The sequence below is a fragment of the Eleutherodactylus coqui genome, chromosome 3, assembly GCF_035609145.1.
Source record: "Eleutherodactylus coqui strain aEleCoq1 chromosome 3, aEleCoq1.hap1, whole genome shotgun sequence".
Taxonomy (NCBI): domain Eukaryota; kingdom Metazoa; phylum Chordata; class Amphibia; order Anura; family Eleutherodactylidae; genus Eleutherodactylus; species Eleutherodactylus coqui.
The window spans coordinates 28863494-28879613 of NC_089839.1; the positions used below are offsets into that span (position 1 = coordinate 28863494).

General features: G+C 42.0%; 1 protein-coding gene and 1 pseudogene across 1 annotated transcript; both read right to left on the reverse strand.

Annotated features, from left to right (window-relative positions):
• The window catches only part of LOC136620553 (zinc finger protein 850-like), a 493122-nt pseudogene that overhangs the window by 410876 nt on the left and 66126 nt on the right, over positions 1–16120 (reverse strand).
• On the reverse strand, positions 221–12257 carry LOC136620536 (zinc finger protein 271-like). Its single transcript, XM_066595387.1, has 4 exons — positions 12145–12257; positions 11934–12031; positions 10531–10588; positions 221–6535 (listed from the first exon to the last, which is right to left on the reverse strand). The coding sequence occupies exons 1-4, from the start codon at positions 12227–12229 to the stop codon at positions 4407–4409; spliced, it is 2370 nt and encodes a 789-aa protein (XP_066451484.1). The 5' UTR covers positions 12230–12257; the 3' UTR covers positions 221–4406.

Here is a 16120-nt window from a genome sequence, read left to right on the forward strand (position 1 = left end):
TTAATCACTAGGTGGTTACAGGATGGCAACTGCGAGTAACTAACCCACACCTTAAGTAGTAAAGACAACCAAAGGGTACTGACCTGGATCCCCCCTGACAGCCCCCCCCCCTACTCCGCTCTCCCCTAACACCCTACCTTCCCCACCTTCCCTTGTCTGTCAATTAACAGAATGTAACACACACGCAATTGTATTGTTTTTCATAATTCTTCCTTTAATAGTTGCAACAACAAGTCTGAGACGTGAATTGCACGCCACTATTGCTATATGTTAAAGTAATGTTATACATGCAACATAAAATTAATAAAATATGTTGAAATAAAAATGGATAGAATAAAATAGAGAAGCACAAGAAAATAAGTACAAGTAAGATAAATGTATATTTATGCTCATGAATAAAATGGCGGATAAATGATACACTGCGCCCCCTGTGAGGGGAAAATCATAATGCAATTTTCATGACAAGAAAAGATGTACTTACCTTATTTTGATTCTTTAATAAACAATATTTGAAACTAAATAGTATAGAAACCACTAGGGAATTCTAATCCAGGAGTGTTTAAATGTGGGTGAATTAGGTGTAAGTGTTGTGCACACATAGCACATAATAGGAAGGATATCCAATTTGGGGAAGAAACTCTGAAATTAAAACAAAGCAATACCCGTGAGTAGAGATGAGTGAGCATACTCGCTAAGGCTAACTACTCGAGCGAGTAGTGCTTTATTCGAGCATCTGCCCGCTCGTCTCTAAAGATTCGGCTGCCGGCGGGGGGGCAGGGAGCGGCGAGGGAGAGCGTGGAGGAACAAAGGGGAGATCTCTCTCTCCCTTTCTCCCCCGCGCTCACCGCCGCAACTCACCTCTCACCCGCTCCGGCAGCCGAATCTTTAGAGACGAGCGAATACTACTCACAGCAGTTCAGGAGAACTGCTGGCCGGCCGCAGCTGAACTCCGTCTGCTGGGACAAGGTGAGTATTTTTTTTTTTTACTTTTTACACATTTCTGGATGAATTTCAGGGAAGGGCTTATATTTTTAAGCCCTTCCCGAAAATTCATCGTGCGATCGCCGGCAGCCCATTGCTTTCAATGGAGCCGGCTGTATTGCCGGCTCCATTGAATTCAATGGGCAAACATCATTCTTCTCTGCCACAGCTGTTACAGCTGTGGCAGAGAAGAATGATTTGTCTACGCCGACCCCATTGAGCGCATATAGAGAAGAGAACAGGAATTGCAGATCGCAGATAGGTGCGATCTGCGATTTTTGTTTTATAATTTATCGGACGAGCGCATAAAAAGCGCTCATGTGTCCGATACCATTGCAAAGCAATGGTTCTATAACATCGCAGATCGCATGCGCAGATCGCATGGAAAATCGCCCGTGTGACCGAGGCCTTAGTGAGTACTGGAGCTTTATTTTATGTAACATTCAATGTAATATTTCTTTGATGAATATATCAATTTATGTACTTTTACATCATGTGCGATATATTTATATGTAGAATTTATTGATTATAAGATTTTTCCGCTAATAATTAATTTTAAACACACATTATATAGTATGTTATAATGGATCGGTTGTTTATGGACTCAAATGATATAGCTTGCACAATGAAAGTGTCTACTAATGAATTGTTTTTTGTTCAATAGATGCACTCACAGTAAGTGTTAGCTTCTGTAAGGAAGCATGATGAATAAAGCTTGTTTAGAATTTGGAACATACGTGGTGTTCCAGGTACAGGTCACGTGAAAACTCCACGTCGGAGGGGGCTTTCCCCTCCCATGTTAAAGACGTCAAAGGGTTCCAGGGAGACGCATGTGATGGACGCTACATCGCCAGTGGATCATATATTATATATATATATATATATATCTGTATGTTGTTTGTAAGAATATGCTTAAAAAAGGCACATTGTGTGGTGCCGATACGTGTGGCATTCTATCAATAAAGAAGTTTACCAGCATACAGGTTGCTGATAGAAATTAATACTTTGAAAGTGAGCCGGAGTCCCAAAGAGCGCGGAGTGGCTTTTTGCATTACCCTTGGTTATAAGCTTTATTAAGGACATGAAGAATTGAAAACACTTTAAATCAAAGCAAGACAAAACATGTCTCACTTAGTAATATATCTAAAGGCCCTTTTATATAGAACGAACTGTCAGGTACATATGCCCAACAGGTCGTCACAGCGATAATCAAACCTGTGCTTTTACATAGGAACGAGCACTCAGTGAATGCAGGTAAAGCGGAACAGGGATTCACAATGAACAGGCAGTTTTTCCTAGATGAACAACTACCTGTTTACATAGGCTGATCTTTCGTTCAGTTTTCTGCATGCAAAAACTGAATGACTAACAAGAAATAAACTTACCATATTGCTCCATAAACTATTAATATGGTTACTAACAGTATATTTAGTGTAAGTGTATTTCTTCTGGGCCCGCCTCTACATGGGCGCTGGTTACTGTCCTACCTGATGTGTTTGCTGAGACAGCGGACTGCAGTCAGCCAAGTACTTCTGTTTATAATTTCTGTGTGAGGCTTATTCACTCCCACCATATACTGTACAACATGCAAAGAAACATAGTTGATAACAATGCGAATTTGGTGCTGGTAAAAAGTTATTTAGGCGCGTGCACCTTGGGGTGAGCCACACATACCATCATGATGACTTAAGGGATGATGTCAGATGCCAGCAGGACGCTCTTCGCGCCGCATCGAGTTCTGTTTCTATTCCACGAATTGTAGGGGGGACCGCCCTGCCTCCGGAAACTGAGGGACTATAACTAGGTAAATTTGCCTTATTCTTTATATATATATATATATATATATGTATATATATATATATATATATGTACGTGTGATACTACACTATTGAGGCTTGAAACAGTGTTAACAGCACTGAATCGCGTCACCATTGCCTATGTTTGCATATTGTAAATTAATCTTTATTGCGGACCTGGTGTCTATGGTCACTGGATGCTACCACTAGGAGGGGGTTTCTGTGTATTGGATCCATACCCCCTCCTTCAAAGTAAGTGACACTCCATTGTCATCTTTATAATATCTCCATAGTTCATAGAGAAGAATATTATGGTTTTAATCCTCTTATGAGCGCAAAGCTTTTTTTTAATATTTTGTTTTATCTTACACAGCTGATTTTTTTCCGCTATAAGTGGATGGGATTTCTTAAAACCCCCATTCACTATACTGTACTATTGTCACGTATGTCTCCTGAGACTTGTGGAACTACAGGTGCTCTGGAGCTTTCTTGCTCAGGTGTGGGGGATAGTGATGGCTGGATGTGTGTCTCCAGTCAGCCAATCACTCTAGGCCAGTACACATAAAAGCTGTCTTCCCAGGTGTGGGTGTGTCTCCAGTCAGCCAATCACTCTAGGCCAGTGCACATAAAAGCTGTCTTCCCAGGTCTGGGTGTGTCTCCAGTCAGCCAATCACTCTAGGTCAGTACACATAAAAGCTGTCTTCCCAGGTCTGGGTGTGTCTCCAGTCAGCCAATCACTCTAGGTCAGTACACATAAAAGCTGTCTTCCCAGGTCTGGGTGTGTCTCCAGTCAGCCAATCACTCTAGGTCAGTAGAAACATAAAAGCTGTCTTCCCAGGTGTGGGTGTGTTCAGCTTTCTCTGTTCTCATTTCTTTCTATGTGTGGTGTGAGCAGGTTCTGTGTGTGGTGGCTGCAAGAAAGGTTTGTGTTTTGTTTGTTATCTCGCTGGACTCCATTCACATGAACGCTTGTTAGACGCGCTGAATTAGCACATCTAACAAAGATAGGATATTTAAGCGCAAAACTCGCATGTGGGCTCCGAGGTACGCACAAAAATAGGATCTGTTCTATCTTTGCTGTGTGCTTTCCATGGGCTTCTAGGGGAGCCTTGAAAGCACACACCTCGGATCGTGTGAACGGGCTATTCATGGAGCTTGAATTAACCCGTTCACGTGATCATTCAGCACTGTATAGCCACATGCTTTTCTTGCTGCTAAAAGATCTAAAACAGCGCTCGTGTGAATAAGGCCTTAGGCCAGGTCCAGACAAGCATACTGTAACACATCCGTAATACAGACATGTTACAAATGACATTGCACTGTACGTTATCAATATTTGCCTCAGTGCTTGCTGTCATTCTTTTTATTCTCTGCAGGGCAAATATGGATCTGTATTTGCGCAATAGAAAATAAAACTAATAAAATGCAAAAACGGAGGCAAATACAGATAAAAGAAGGACATGCTATGAAAAATATAGCCACATGAGTAGATATATAGATTTACATTCACTGCATCTTCTGGTCCACAAAACATGGGCAAGAGTTAAAATATGCTCATTTGAAAGTGGTCATAGGCAGCAGATCCTACAATGTGGTTCCACAATTATAAGATTTACTACAGTCTGAACATTAAAATGATTTCACTCCTGTGTGAGTTCTCTGATGTTTAACTAGACATAACTTCCTACTAAAACCTTTCTTACATTCAGGACATGGATATCGCTTCTCCCCTCTGTGAATTTTCTGATGTTGAGCAACAGCTGATTTCTGTCTAAAACATTTCCCACATTCAGGACATGAAAATGGCTTCTCCCCTGTGTGAGTTCTCTGATGTTCAGCAAGAGATAATTTCTGTCTAAAACATTTCCCACATTCAGGACATGAAAATGGCTTCTCTCCTGTGTGAGTTCTCTGATGTATAACTAGACATAACCTCCTACTAAAACCTTTCTTACATTCAGGACATGGATATCGCTTCTCCTGTGTGTGAGTGCTCTGATGTTGAAAAATAGCTGATTTCTGTCTAAAACATTTCCCACATTCAGGACATGAAAATGGCTTCTCCCCTGTGTGAGTTCTCAGATGATGAGCAATAGCTGCTTTCTCTCTAAAACATTTCCCACATTCAGGACATGAAAATGGCTTCTCCCCTGTGTGAGTTCTCTGATGTCTAACTAGACATAACTTGTTACTAAAACCTTTCTCACATTCAGGACATGGATATGTCTGCACGCCTGTGTGAGTTCTCTGATGTTTAACAAGAGTTGATTTCTCTCTAAAACATTTCCCACATTCAGGACATGAAAACGGCTTCTCCCCTGTGTGAGATTTTAAATGTTTCACAAAATTTGAATTCTGACTAAAACATTTTCCACATTCTGAACATGAAAATGGCTTTTCCCCTGTGTGAACTCTCAAATGGTTAATCATATGTGATTTCTGACTAAAGTAATTCCCACATTCAGGACATGAGAATGGCTTCTCTCCTGTGTGAGTTCTCAGATGTGCAACAAGACTCAATTTGCGGCCAAAACATTTCCCACATTCAGGACATGAAAATGGCTTCTCCCCTGTGTGAGTTCTCTGATGTCTAACTAGACATAACTTGTTACTAAAACCTTTCTCACATTCAGGACATGGATATGTCTGCACGCCTGTGTGAGTTCTCTGATGTTGAGCAAGAGTTGATTTCTCTCCAAAACATTTCCCACATTCAGAACATGAAAATGGCTTCTCCCCTGTGTGAGTTCTCTGATGTTTAACAAGAGTTGATTTCTCTCCGAAACATTTCCCACATTCAGGACATGAAAACGGCTTCTCCCCTGTGTGAGATTTTAAATGTTTCACAAAATGTGAATTCTGACTAAAACATTTTCCACATTCTGAACATGAAAATGGCTTTTCCCCTGTGTGAACTCTCAAATGGTTAATCATATGTGATTTCCGACTAAAGTAATTCCCACATTCAGGACATGAGAATGGCTTCTCTCCTGTGTGAGTTCTCAGATGTGCAACAAGATTCAATTTGCGGCCAAAACATTTCCCACATTCTGAACATGAAAATGGCTTCTCTCCTGTGTGAATGTGTAGATGTGTAATAAGACTCGATTTGCGGCCAAAACACTTTCCACATTCTGAACATGAAAACAGCTTCTCTCCTGTGTGAATTTTTAGATGTGTAACAAGACTCAATTTGTGGCCAAAACACTTTCCACATTCTGAACATGAAAACGGCTTCTCTCCTGTGTGACTTTTTAAATGAGTCACAAGCTGTCCTTTGTCATGAAAACATTTCCCACATTCAGGACATGAAAATGGCTTCTCCCCTGTGTGAACTCTCAAATGTCTAATCATATGACATTTATGACTAAAACATTTCCCACATTCTGAACATGAAAATGGCTTTTCCCCTGTGTGAATTTTTAAATGAGACACAAGATTGCTTTTGCGATTATAGCATTTCCCACATTCTGAACATGAAAATTGCCTTTCATTTCTGTCAGTTCTTCGATGCCGAGAAAGATTTGATTTCTTTTTAAAATCTGTCCCACAGGCAAATATTTCTCCCTGTCCACAATCAGATCTTTGTTTGCCAATCAGTGAAGAATGTTTCCTGTCATTAGCGCCATCAGCGGATAGTTCTTTGTTGTGAAGGACTAAGGGTGCATTAGAGGTTATTGAATTAGGCTGTGTGGCATTATCTTCTACTTCATATGGAGATACGAGATGTCTATGGTGGCTTTTGCTCCAGTCTTCACCTGGAGAAACACAAATAATGATTTTCCCCCTATTTTTTTTTTCCAATAAACTAATCGAGCTTTATTAAAACAATAGCAAGGAAACATACTAAAATGCAAATACAAGAAAAACAGGATAACATATGATAAGTAAATCACTAGTAAATATATGAAAAAGATAGAAGACAAACAAAAACATCATAGTATTTGTAAGCACTTTGTCTGTAAAGATCGCAGAACATAATCTCTAGTAGAGATAGCTAAAATGTAACTTCTACCGCTCAGACTACTCCAGAGATTTTCCGCTCCCACCTCCCAGCAGCTATGGCGGACCAGGCGCAGGATCCTTCCTCTCCGTTTATAAATCAAGAGGATACACCTACAACTTCATCAACTGAGGCCAGCTCTTCCCAGGGCTTTGACGCAAAAGCTTTGTATGAAAACATCAGCAAGCTGTTTAAAAAGGAACTCCACCTGGCGGTATCTGAATTTTCTAAGCAACTACAAGATCTATCCCAAACGGTTGATGAGATCGAGACCAAGACATTACAACCCTGGACGCAGATCAAGCCTGTATAGATGAGAACCATTCCAAAATAGAACTACTAAAATTAAAAGTGGAAGACTTAGAGAATCGGTCCAGAAGAGCCAATTTAAGAATAAGAGGTTTACCCGAACGCTTCACCTCACTAAAAGAAGCAGCACTAAATATCTTTCAAGCCCTTCTTCCGTAGACCAATACAAAACTATTTAGGATGGACCGTATGCACAGAGCTCTAACTAAACCTCGCAATACAAACTTACCTAGAGACATCATCCTTAAACTACACTATCTGGAAGCTCGGGATCTGATACTTTCAGCTGCCAGAAATTTTTCACCCATCCCAGGGACTGAACCACTTGACTATCCATTTTTAGCAGGCGTTTTAATTGCTGAATAATATCATTTATCCCCGGAGGTTTTAGCCAGCTGCTCAAAAGGCACCTTTTGGTGATCAAGAGAGTGGTGTGTGTCATTTTGGCCTTTCCTGTCTGATCTGGTAGCTGATGGAATATGAAAATTTGTGGCGTCAGTTGTAAAGTCTGTTCCCCCATGTCCTGTATCAGCTTTTGAAACCCAATCCAGTATTTTTTGATCTTAGGGCACTTCCAAATGCCATGTAGGAAGTCAGAGTTTGGTTGGGAGCATATAGGGCAAGCTTGTAGCCTAGCTGGTCCAATTGGATTCTGAGGCTTATCGAATCCATATATCTCCCCATGGATTAACTTAAAGTATGTTTCCCGCCATCATTCGTTGGCTATCGCCTGCCTCACAGAGTTCCAACTCTTTATTATACCCTCAGTTAGGTCTGGATCCTGGAGATCTCGTGCCCTTTTTTTTTGAAAAGCCCAGAGCCGCTTTCTTTCATCCACCCCTTTCTAAGTCTAGTATACAAGCTTGAAATTGAGTTTTTAAATGAAAGCTTCTTTATCAGGATATCAATCGGGCTGAGTATTGTTTTTTTTGACACGTCAACTAGTCTTTCCCGTAGAAAGTTACGTACTTGTGCAAATTATATTCTCCACATGGTTCTCGAAACGTTTTGTAGCTAGGGGTCTCTGGAAGAGATGGTGGACTTTCATAATCGCTTTATGTTGCCATACTTCAAACATTTTGTTTTCCCTCCATTCCTTGAATTCTGTGTGGTTCCATAAATTCCAACAAAGATTTTAAGCTAAACCATGGAGCTGAAGACTGTGCCAGATGTCTGGAATTTGCGCAGTGATGTGCTTTCATCTCTAAATTGGCCTCCATAATGTCATGTGCATGAGCCGAACCATGAAAGCAGTGCAAGCACAGTTTGTGGAGCACAAGGCATCTCCAGCTCAGGAGATCAGGAGAGCTGGAAATGTCAATAATTAGGAAGAGGGCATGGTTGACAGAAAGAGCTCGGACCAATTTAACAAGCGAACAGCCAATAGATGATTTAAAACTAATAAGCATACTGCTAATTATTTGATTTTCTGTGGCTACATTCCAAGAGTTATTTTCATTCTAAGACATTTTCTATTGTTTAATTGACAGGGCTGTATGAGGTCTTGTTTCTGGCAGACAAATTGCATCTTTCTTTGGTAATATTTTGTGTTACATATACAATTTTAAAGATGTTATCCAGTTACCAGACAACCCCACTTCTATAGGGCTGGCTGAATTCAAATAGTAGACTGAGTTATACTTCTCTCTTTTCTGCCATCAGGGTTGCAGCCCTACAGTCCTGCTGTGGTCCTGGTGATTGTTGTGACAGGTGATGTCACAGGAAATAAAGTGACTGCTGCAGTCAATGAGAGTCTGCAACGTCACAGCTTATACTCCTGGCATTGGGATTCACATCATAAATACCATAATGCCAGTAGTTTTGGAACCTGACACTCCAACTTCTCATTGGCTGCGGCAGCTACCTGATTTCCTGTGACATCATCTGTCACAACAATTACCAGGACCACAGCAGGGCTTCAGCGCTAGATCCTGGCGGCCACGGAGGGGTATGTATATTTCAGTTTATTATTTCAATGCAGCTAGGCCTATTGAAGAGGAGTTGTCTGGTAAATGGATAACCCCTTTAATCACTTTTTCTTTATTTTGTTCTGTTAAGAAGGTGGGTTAACAAAAAAATAGTAATTGTGTTTCCCTTTTAAGATCTTCTTGATACCAAACTGTGTAGCACAGAGCATTATGCTGTTTCAATAACTCCCATGTAAGGGAAATAGCATAGTGGCTGTGCTACGCTGTTTCAATAATGCCCATTCACTTCAATAGTAGTTATGGTAACAAACAACTAGGTGGATGGGAAGCCAGCCGTGGGTGTATCATCTAACCGGGTAATGTGACAGCCCCTTTAGCCCTGTGATCATATCTATCAGACATTTATGGCATATCCTGTGGGTATAATATTGTATATTAAATGTGGTTTTCCAGCACTAAACTGTTGATGACCCATCCTCAGGATCGGTCATTAATAGTTGATTAGTGGGAATGAGATGGAGCTGCTCTCAGGCCATGTGATGAAGGAATGTGATGTCACTGGCCTCTTCAATCAGGTCATCAGAAAAGATCCCAAGTGGGCAGATCCCCACCAATCAACTTCTTGAAAATATATCATCTATAGATTAGGACAATGGAAGAATCATGAGTAAAGAAATATAAACTAAAGAGATTTTACAAGACTTACCGTATATACCGGCGTATAAGGCGACGGGGCGTATAAGACGACCCCCCAACTTTCACCTTATACGCCGGGAATACAGCGGAGCAAAAAAAAAAAAATCATTACTCACCTCCCCCGGCGTTCTGCGGTGCCTCTGCAGGATGTCGCTCCCTCCTGGTCCCCGGCAGAGCATTGATTTCTGGACGCAGGGCTTGAAATCCCCGCCTCCAGAAAACACACGTGCCTTCAGCCAATCACAGCCATTCAATGATGTCATTGAATGGCTGTGATTGGCTGACGGCGTGTGTTAGCTAACCACAGTATTAGCTTTCTGGAGGTGGGGATTTCAAGCCCTGCGTCCAGAAAGCAATGCTCTGCCAGGGACCAGGAGGGAGCGACAGCCTGCAGCAGCGCCGCAGAACGCCGGGGGAGGTGAGTAATGATTTTTTTTTTGATACTTTCTCTTTTTTGTATTACCAGCGTATAAGACGACCCCCGACTTCAGAGCAGATTTTTTCGGGGTTCAAAAGTCGTCTTATACGCCAGTATATACGGTAGCTTCATAATCACCACAATCACACTCTGCTCACCAACTACTTCTCTTCTTGTTTGAAAGTATGCAGTCTGGATTCTAATAAAACTGCCTTTCCAATAAATTTACAGCCTGCAGACAGTGCAAGTGTCGCCTGAAGACTTGGTGTGTACCCCATGGGGTCCATATAACACAGGTTGAGGCACTAAATGAGTAATAGTAATGATCAGGTGGAAGATGATATTCTGAGCTTCCCATTAATAGAATACATTCAAACAAGATTTATGAAAGGCTCTTACCGTTCACCGACACCGATATGGGTTTATCGAGTCCACTCATTATTAGTTCAGAACTTTCCTGCAAGAATCCCACAAAATGAGATGAGAAATAAAATGACCCCTAATTTATCTTATGTCCATCAGTACTGTGCACTATCGGTGCTCCCCAGCCTCAACTGAATGAAACTGTGGACCACAATCAAATTAAAACACTTCACCACAATGGAAACTTGAGCGATACTCCCCAGTGGTCTTGGGATGTGAAACTACCAGTTAAAAAATACATACGTTTTCATTCAGGAGAAGGAAGAATATCCACTCAAGGAAAAAGAAACTAATTTACACTGATGTGCCAAAAGTCATGAGACAGGAACTAAATATCATGTAAGATGCCCTATAGGCTTGTGAAGTGAAGTAACTGGACTGGCATCAATTTCACAAGTGGACAGTAGATGTGTAAAGGTCTATCGAGTGCCGACTGGATTGCCACCCATAGCTCTATGATATTTGTAGGTACAGGATCGCTGTCACGAATAGATCTTTCCACCACATCCCATAAATGCTTGATTGGGCTCAAGTCGGGTGAATGTGCAGGCCACACAATTTGTAGGAACTCTCCAGAATGCTCTGTGAACCAATTTTGGACAACTTGTGTCTGAAGGCATAGTGCATTATCTAGCTGGAATATCACATCATTGTGGGGTCCACGTAGTCCATGATGGGCTGCAAATAGTCACTAAGCAGTGAAACATAGCAGGCACTGGTGAATGACATGTTTAGGCAGATCAGTGGACCCAACCCATATAATGAAAACAGCCCCACACCAGCATAGAACAACCACTAGCCTGCACAGTGCCTTGCTGACAACTGGGGTTCAAGGGGTCAGTGCCACACATGAACCCTACCATGAGCCCGAAACAATTGGTACCATGACTCATTGGACAATGGAAAACAAAAGACAAAAAATGCAATCTTGCGCTCCTTCAAAAAGGGGGTGAACAAAAGTGAACAATGTATTTGGAAGGTTCACTTACTCTTTTGGAGGGTCCTTTTCCTTACAAACCTTCTCCAACGGATCCTCCTCATATTTTTTTTAAGACCTCCAAAAAAATCCATCAAAGAGCGCTACAAAGTCACGCGACTTTATAGCGAAACAAAATTGTGATATCTCTGTCAGAAAACACAATGATATCTCACAGAACACAGCTGCGATATTGCTGCGATTTTCTCGCAGCGATATTTCTGTCACTCGTGTGAAAGAGGCCTTAGACAGTAGAAACCATTTGCAGCCACTATTGCTAACAGCCAACAATAACCAAATGGCATAGAGCACACAGTATACTACACTGCTGCCGGAGAAGATTAGTAGAAAGCTTCATTACATCAGTATGTAGAGGATTTACAGAAATCTCAGCTTCATCTACCTGATGATCCGGTGGGACATGTTCCTCTTCCTCTGGACAATCCTGGGAATATAGAGGACTGGGACATCTCTCTGGGGGATTTCTCTGACTGGATCCATCTATAGGAAATAACCAGAGAGACTTAATACATTATATATCTGATGGTCAGATGATAATGAGACTAGCCGATCCTCAAAACTATTCCATACAATCAATGAAGGTCTCCTCTTACCCGGTGATGTGAGGGGCTGCTGATCCTCCATCATGACATCCTTGTACAGATCCTTGTGTCCTTCTAAATACTCCCACTCCTCCATGGAGAAATAGACAGTGACGTCGTGACACCTTATAGGAACCTGACACACACAATATACCGTCATCCTCCAGACTCCTCCCTTGGCGGTATTATATATTGTCCCCCATTCCCAGCAGCACTCACCTCTCCGGTCAGCAGCTCAGTGATCCTGTGGGTAAGTTCTAGGATCTTCTGCTCATGTATCAGTGAATGAGGTGAAGGCTCGGTGATGGGGCTCTGGGTGCGGCTCCATCCTCCTGACACACGGTGGGTCACACACTCACCAGATGACTTCTTCACTACTGTGTAATCCTGTGGATGGTAAGACACTGATCACTACATGGAGGCTAAGAATCCTTCACCTTTCCCATCATTCCCCTGTTCATTACTAGAGATAAGAGTGACATCATGTGAAGCTCTCACCTCCCCAGTTATCCAGTAGATGATCTCCAGGGTGAGGTCTAATATCCGGGTAGCCATGTGGTCCCTGTCCTTCTCCATGCTTGGTGGGTCATTGATGGAAAGGACCATCGTCTTTATCTGTAAGAGTCCTGAGCCTACGGAACCTGAGGGAGACAAGAACATCTTCCATGAAGTATCTCACTACTAAGGGACTATAGAGGATTAGTGACAGCATACAACGGAAGTGATTTAGCTATGAAGGAGTGTTATGTAATATTTTGATCAGTAATCTGGTATATATTAGTCAGCCACCCCCGTTATATAGTGAGTATAGGGCCACACAGTATATACATCATCAAAGGTCCTAACGTCACTAGGATATAACATGTACAGATAAATTAGTGCACCAACATACAGATGAGACAAGAAAGTAGAGCGATCCCCACGGTTCCCCTTGTTGTCCGTCTCCTCATTACTTTCCATAGAGCAGATGAATGTGGCCGAAGGCTCGTGAAGAACACAAATCTCTATTAGGGGGCATTTACAAGGGCGATTTTCCTGAATGATTCCTCTACCTACCTGCACATGTAAGCATTACAGGAAGCCCAGCTTGACTCCTCCCACACATGTGACTGATTCTGTCCAATAATTGGTTGTAATTAGAGATGAGCGAGCATACTCGCTAAGGGCAATTACTCGATCGAGCATTGCCCTTAGCGAGTACCTGCCCGTTCGGAAGAAAAGGTTCGTCTGCCAGCGGGGGAGAGCGGGGAGGAACGGAAGGGGAGATCTCTCTCTCCCTCTCTCCTCCCGCTTCCCCCTGCTCATTGCCGCAACTCACCTCTCACCCGTGCCGGCGGCCGAACCTTTTCTTCCGAGCGGGCAGGTACTCGCTAAGGACAATGCTCGATCGAGTAATTGTCCTTAGCGAGTATGCTCGCTCATCTCTAGTTGTAATCCTTTAACTGCTGGGGCACAATTCAAGGGTTCCTTCATACAGCAGCAAGACAATCCAGATGGAGCTTAACTCTTATTTGTAATACCAGATCACAGCAATATCACAGGAAACGCCACAACACAGAACAATGACCAAGTGTCTGGCCATTTTCGACATGGTAGAAGATCCCATTCACCACTTACGATATTAGAGATATGGCCTAAATGCACCTCCCTGATCAGATGTCCATCAGCTTTTCTCATGGGTCCAGAATCTGGCCTCAGTATCTGATCCTGGCACCTTCCAAATGGCTTATCCCCTTCAGTTTAATTCAGCTACTACCCCCAGCCACATGAGCTTCCTCTTTTACAACCCCCTCTGTGCTGAACAGGGATGGTATGTGTAATTAATGGCCCTAAACATATGGTGGAGATCGGTCACCAGGTCCTGTGCCCCACACACACTATAAATTACTTTGGCTCCGGTTAGTCTGCCAGGGCTATTCATTGACTATGCACACATAATGCTACATCCCCTTCACCATATGCCTGGACAGGTAGGTGAGGACAATATAGAATCATGGCAAGTAGGATGGGCAAACAGAACAGCCAATAGATGATTTAAAACTAATAAGCATACTGCTAATTATTTGATTTTCTGTGGCTGCACTCCAAGAGTTATTTTCATTCTAAGACATTTTCTATTGTTTAATTGACAGGGCTGTATGAGGTCTTGTTTCTGGCAGACAAATTGCATCTTTCTTTGGTAATATTTTGTGTTACATATACAATTTTAAAGAAGTTATCCAGTTACCAGACAACCCCACTTCTATAGGGCTGGCTGAATTCAAATAGTAGACTGAGTTATACTTCTCTCTTTTCTGCCATCAGGGTTGCAGCCCTACAGTCCTGCTGTGGTCCTGGTGATTGTTGTGACAGGTGATGTCACAGGAAATAAAGTGACTGCTGCAGTCAATGAGAGTCTGCAACGTCACAGCTTATACTCCTGGCATTGGGACTCACATCATAAACACCATAATGCCAGGAGTTTGGGAACCTGACGCTGCAACTTCTCATTGGCTGCAGTAGTCACCTGATTTCCTGTGACATCATCTGTCACAACAATTACCAGGACCACAGCAGGGCTTCAGCGCTAGATCCTGGTGGCCATGGAGGGGTATTTGTATTTCAGTTTATTATTTTAATGCAGCTAGGCCTATTGAAGAGGAGTTGTCTGGTAAATGGATAACCCCTTTAATCAGTTTTTATTTATTTTGTTCTGTTAAGAAGGTGGGTTACCAAAAAAAATAGTAATTGTGTTTCCTTTTTAAAATCTTCTTGATACCAAACAGTGTAGCACAGAGCGTTATGCTGTTTCAAAAACTCCCATGTAATGGAAATAGCATAGTGGCTGTGCTACGCTGTTTCAATAATGCCCATTCACTTCAATAGTAGTTATGGTAACACCCAACTAGGTGGATGGGAAACCAGCCGTGGGTGTATCATCTAACCGGGTAATGTGACAGCCCCTTTAGCCCTGTGATCATATCTATCAGACATTTCTGGCATATCCTGTGAGTATAATATTACATATTAAAGGGGGCTTTCCAGCACTTAACTATTGATGACCCATCCTCAGGATCGGTCATTAATAGTTGATTAGTGGGGATAAGATGGAGCTGCTCTCAGGCCATGTGATGAAGGAATGCGATGTCACTGGCCTCTTCAATCAGATCATCAGAAAAGATCCCAAGTGGGCAGATCCCCACCAATCAACTATCTTGAGAATAGATCATCTATGGATTAGGACAATGGAAGAATCATGAATAAAGAAATATAAACTAAAGAGATTTTCCCTAAATAAATTTCATAATCACCACAATCGCACTCCGCTCACCAACTACTTCTCTTCTTGTTTGAAAGTCTGCAGTCTGGATTCTAATAAAACTGCCTTCCCAATAAATTTACAGCCTGCAAACAGTGCAAGTGTCGCCTGAAGACTTGGTGTGTACCCATGGGGTCCATATAACACAGGTTGAGGCAATAAATGGGTAATAGTAATGATCAGGTGGAAGATGATATTCTGAGCTTCCTAATAATAGAATACATTCAAACAAGATTTATGAAAGGCTCTTACCGTTCACCGACACCGATATGGGTTTATCGAGTCCACTCATTGTTACTTCAGAACTTTCCTGCAAGAATCCCACAAAAAAAGAAGAGGAAAAAAAAATGACCCCTAATTTATCTTATGTCCATCATTACTGTGCATTATCAGCGCTCCCCAGCCTCAACTGAATGAAACTGTGGACCACAATCAAATTAAAAAACTTCACCACAATGAAAACTTGAGTGAAACTCCCCCAGTGGTCTTGGGATATGGAACTACCAGTTAAAAAATACATACATTTTCATTCAGGAGAAGGAAGAATATCCACTCAAGGAAAAAGAAACTAACTTACACTGTTGTGCCAAAAGTCATGAGACAGGAACTAATATCATGTAAGATGCCCTATAGGCTTATGAAGTGTAGTAACTAGAGTGGCATCGATTTCACAAGTGGACAGTAGATGTG

Bases quoted from the DNA above. Each gene is read 5' to 3' on its own strand.
- LOC136620536 (XM_066595387.1), bottom strand. From the start codon at position 12,229: ATGGAGGAGTGGGAGTATTTAGAAGGACACAAGGATCTGTACAAGGAT. The intron at 12,032-12,144 runs GTAAGAGGAGAC...TATTTCCTATAG, and splicing joins GCAGCCCCTCACATCACCGG to ATGGATCCAGTCAGAGAAAT. The intron at 6,536-10,530 runs GTAAGAGCCTTT...GTGTTTCTCCAG, and splicing joins CATATCGGTGTCGGTGAACG to GTGAAGACTGGAGCAAAAGC.